General features: G+C 33.3%; 1 protein-coding gene across 1 annotated transcript; it reads left to right on the plus strand.

The window, feature by feature from the left end:
- The first annotated feature begins 429 nt into the window (after positions 1-429).
- On the plus strand, positions 430-4715 carry LOC111900152 (protein ETHYLENE INSENSITIVE 3). The gene is made up of 2 exons (XM_023896023.3): positions 430-567; positions 2966-4715. The coding sequence occupies exon 2, from the start codon at positions 3056-3058 to the stop codon at positions 4580-4582; it is 1527 nt and encodes a 508-aa protein (XP_023751791.2). The 5' UTR covers positions 430-567; positions 2966-3055; the 3' UTR covers positions 4583-4715.
- Positions 4716-5402: the final 687 nt, after the last annotated feature.

Raw genomic sequence — 5402 nt, forward strand, 5'->3', positions numbered from 1 at the left:
AAAAAGATTTCTGATGTCCCTTCATATTTGTAGTATCACTAATAAGTTAGAAATCCTAAATGAGGTCGGAGGTTAAAGCCCGACTATATATAGTTTCCTTATTCTAACAACGTTGTTATTTATCTTTCATCATTAACCTCAACTCTGATTTGTACGATTGTACAAAAATGACATTTATATTATTAACCCTTCAACTTTTGCTTAAACCCATCATGTCCATAAAAAGAAAATATCTAAAATATCATGATGCAACATTTACTTGATTTACTTTAGAAATAAATTCATTGATTTTTATAACGGTTTTAAAAAAATTTAAATATAATAACCAAAATAGAAATAAAGATAAAAATATCTTTATAAATAGTTATTTGTAATTTTATTCATTTTAAAAGCACAAATATCATTAAATCATGATTCCCCCCTCTTGCCTTTATATATATCTTATTATTCAACTTTATTCTCATTTCCTTCGATGTGTGCCAAGAGCACACACAGATTGTACGCAGCATTCTTTCTTCGTCTTCAGATGCCTTCAAGCTAAGCAAAATCTTAAAACACATAAAGCTTGTGAGTTCTTTCATCTTTCTGAATTTTTTTTCTTGATACCCTTTTGATTCCGTGAATAAATTATCAATTTTTTTGATGGAACATGAAACCCTTGTGTTGATTTTAGTGTAATTTGACCTGGGGGTTTGTGATTGATTTTAAAATCTTTATGAATTTTGATGGATTGTTTGATTCCTTTAAGCTTCTTGTTATCTTGTAGTTGTTTCTGTGGGATTTTGTGTTTCTTATTTGTTCTGTTAAAACAGGAAGAACAGAACTTTGTGGTGTGTTTGATCCATTTATAATAAAAAAAATGAAGTTATGAATTTAACTCAATAAAAAAATATAATGTTTTGGTTTTGACTGAAATTTAGTCATCAGTTCGATCAAGTGTTAGGCTCATTTCTTTGAATATATTTGTTAAAATGCTGGTTTTCTCTCACTTTTAAAATTGTTCAAGCCCTTACATTACGTAAAAATGATTTTTGTAAGGGACGATATTCTCATCTTATTCTACTATTAAATCTATATATTTTATCCTTGAACTTGGGATGTGACATATTTTACATATTCACTTACATCTTGTTTTTTTTGGTTGTTGTTGTTGTAGTATAAACTTTATAAAAGATTATTACAAAATTATAACCAAATAAATTATTTCTATATTATTAATTCGCATTGACTTTTTATTTTATTAAATCAACATTTGTGGAATAAGAAAAACTATATTTATTTTATTGTATCGAAACATAAAGATTAAGTTCTATATTTATGATAATTAATATCAAATTTAATATTTAACATAATATTATAACTAATAATTATTACATTTAAAATATAACTAGTCATATTTAAAAAACTTGAAACTTGAGGGGCTAAAAGTAACACATGAAACTTTAACATCATTTTAATGTAAATGAATAGAATAACACAAAAATGGTTTAGTAAATAGAATGAGTCCGCATATAGACTTTTCGGTTTACACCATTCCGAAGTAAAAAAATTGGATTTGATGTTGGGTTGGAGATGACCTAAGTTTTCATTGCAAACAAATCATATTTCTTTCCAAAATTCGGAAATCCTCCTTAATAAATGAAGGTTTTTTTGTCATATGTCAATCTCTTATGAGTTTTGACATTTGTCATTTTGTGGTATTTTTGAAATAAATATTATCTACTTGTCAATTTTTTATTTGCTTCAGTTTTTAAAATTAAAATCATATACTTATATATTTAAAGTATTAAATATCATATATGATATTAAATTGCAATAAATATATTTTATTTCTTTCTTATTTTAAAAGTTGTACATTACAAAATATTTTATGTTTACACTTTAATTTAATATTTAATTTTTTTTAAATAAACCCGTGTAATACACGGGTCTCACACCTAGTAATAATATAAATGAATCTTGATAAAAATGTTAAGCACAAACCATGGTGTTTCCTTTGTATCTTTAGAAAATCAATTGTGGCTATTTGACTTTAGGGGGTGTTTTGGATGTCGGTTTAAACTTTAAACCGAAGTTGGAACAATTATAAAAGGCTAGATGCAATTATGCAAGAAATATGAACTTATTTTTCATTTCTCTATGTATTATTGCATCCTATTTTCATTTCTTTTATTATACAGTTATACTTGCAATTTATTTTCTTATTAAGGAATTTCACTTTGAAAAATCTAGCCAAATATAGTATCGTGCCTTCAATGTTTGTCTTATGAGGGTATTATAAACCATCTACCCACTTATAGCATTGTAAATTATTTTGAATTTAGATTACATTACTACAATTGGTAAATTCTTCAAAATACAATGCTATAAGATGAAGGAATCAAAGTAGGGAGTTATAATAAACAAACCAATGGAAGTAAGTTGGTGTTTCTTGCATATAAGCTATTACTTATTAGGTAAAAATCCATTATGATTTTGATTTTCTTAAGATAATCAAATTTTGTAGAAGCTGGTAAGAATTTACAATAAGATAATTTTTGAAATAAATGTAAAACCATTTAATTTTTCCTAACTTTGAATACGTACATGATTATCTAGTTATCTAATTACCTTAATTCAGCCCGATTAATCGAGTTGATATTTCTATAACTTGGTCAAAAGTGCTATTTTGGTGAAGTATACACTTTTTGGTAATTTTACAAGTGTTTTTCTTTATTTTGCTCTATATATGTTTATTTATGCAACAATGTTTCTCTTTTTTACAAATTTATGCAGCAATGCACTTTTCTTTCTTATTTATGCAACTGAACGAATTATGCAACAGTGTAAAAACCAGAAACATTACGCTCTTAAAATCTCGTTCCTAAAATGAAACATTGCTTCAAAAACCTTGGAAGAAGGTGAAACTTCATTGCATAAATATGCATTTAACCATTATTGATTCTAAATGGACTGATTGTTTCAGGAGGATATCCGATTGAGATCATTGTTTAAAGATTTTAAATAAGAACCCAATATTAAATCTAGATTGCATTCATACGAATTTGCTGAATATATGTCGATGATGTTTGAAGAAATGGGGTTTTGTGAAAGCTTCGATTTTTTATCTTCTCCTCCACTAGAGACTGAAACCACAACACAAGGGCCATCAATGGAAGACGATTACAGTGATGACGAAGAAACGGACATTAATGAGCTTGAAAAGAGAATGTGGCAGGACAAAATACTTTTAAGACGTTTAAAAGAGCAAAATAGTTTAAAAAGAAGTATCAATGTCCAAAAACATCAGCAATCTCAAGAACAAGCTAGAAGAAAAAAAATGTCAAGGGCCCAAGATGGAATCTTGAAATATATGTTAAAAATGATGGAAGTTTGTAAAGCTCAGGGGTTCGTATACGGAATCATCCCAGAAAACGGTAAACCGGTGACCGGAGCTTCCGACAATCTCCGGCCATGGTGGAAAGAAAAAGTCCGGTTTGATAAAAACGGTCCTGCCGCCATCGCCAAACACCAGGCTGACAACTTCCCGGAGAGTTTAACGCCGCTGGTGGTGGTGTCAACACCACACACATTACAAGAGCTTCAAGACACCACACTTGGGTCGCTTTTGTCGGCTTTGATGCAGCATTGTGACCCGCCACAGCGGCGGTTTCCGTTGGAGAAAGGTGTTGCGCCGCCTTGGTGGCCGACCGGAGATGAGAAGTGGTGGGTGGAAGCCGGGATGACGAGGGAACCGCCGCCACCGTATAAGAAGCCGCATGATTTAAAAAAGGCGTGGAAAGTTAATGTTTTGATGGCAGTGATTAAGCATATCTCGCCGGAGATTGATAAGATTAGGAAACTTGTTAGGCAGTCGAAATGTTTACAAGATAAAATGACTGCTAAAGAAAGCGCCACGTGGATTGCGGTTGTTAATCAAGAGGAGGCGCTTTGCCGGAATTTGTATCCCGACAGCTGTCCTCCGGGAAGTGGCGGCGGCGGCGGTGGGTGTTTTCCGATCAGTGATTTTGGTGATTATGATGTTGAAGGTGTGGCTGATGAGCCGATTCCGGTTGTTCTAGTTAAAGGGGAGATTGTTGACTCGTCTGAGAATTTTACTCTGAAAAGAAAACGACCATCCAGTAGTACCGATAACCACCACCTGCCGCCAGGGTTTCATGGCACATCTGCAAGAAACAACCACCAGATGAGCGGAAACCTAAACTTTCAAATGAACAATATTGAGAAAGTGCCTGTGTTTGGTATGCCGTCGTTTGATCAAACTAAGCTCGCTGCACCACCACCGCCATATGGTGGTGGTGGTGGCAGCGGTGGTGGTGTTTTGGAGCTTGGACTTCCGGAAGATGGTCAAAAACTGATTTCTGATCTCATGACATTCTATGAAACGAATCTTCAACAAACCAATGGAAGCTTCAACTGTGGGAATCTTGATCAAATTCAGCTCAATGACGGTTTCTTTGGACCAAATTCTGGTTTCGATTCCGGGAACAACCTGAATTCAAATGACAATAATACCCTTGACTTCAGATTTGGGGCACAATCGTCATTTTCTCCTCAAGATGCGTCTATGTGGTACCTTTGAAGACCCGTATTACTAAAATACTAAGTTGCTATACTCGTTAGTACTATGAAACATTTAGGATTTTCGTTTCTGTTTCTTCTAGAATTGTGTTTGAACGATGTTTTATGTTATGGTTTTGTGAATGTTTATATTTTTTTTTTGTGCATTTTATTATCGTTTTCTTTGGACAAAATTGTAAAAATGGTCCATGTGGTATGCAAATTTTTGGGGTTTTAGTCCAAACAGTGACTTTTTTGGTTTCGTAGTCCTTTTGGAGTGGTTTGTATGTGAAAATGGTCCCTCCAAAAATTAAAATGACTATAATATCCTTGGGGTATTTATTTTTTATTATTCTTAAAATTTAATATTTATTTATTTATTTTAGCAATTAAAAAAATAAAAAAGGTCCCACCTCTCTCTCTCTCTCTCTCTCTCTCTCTCTCTCTCTCTCTCTCTCTCTCTCTCTCTCTCTCTCTCAAGAAAACCTGTTGAATTCTTTTCTGGTCCACTGTGGTTTACTCAAAAAGGTGAAGCATTTGTCTTTGTCTCTTTCTTTTGAACCCATCCACCACAACTCCACCTTATATCCCCGCCATCAAAATCCGTCAAGCAAGCTTCAAAACACCACCATCTACTACCTTCCTCCGGTTTTGGGAGCTTGCCACCAAAACCCATCAAGAATCGTCGTTGCCTCCATCAATAACCACCACCGGTGACTTTGATCACTGTGAATCACCACCAAACAACATCAAACCTCATCCCATCTCCTACTACCTCCCTCTCGATGACCTGCTGCCCAGAAAACGAAGAAGATAGCGAGGCAACCAAGGCCTGCCACCCA

Source organism: Lactuca sativa, chromosome 8 (genome assembly GCF_002870075.4).
Source record: "Lactuca sativa cultivar Salinas chromosome 8, Lsat_Salinas_v11, whole genome shotgun sequence".
NCBI classification, from domain to species: domain Eukaryota; kingdom Viridiplantae; phylum Streptophyta; class Magnoliopsida; order Asterales; family Asteraceae; genus Lactuca; species Lactuca sativa.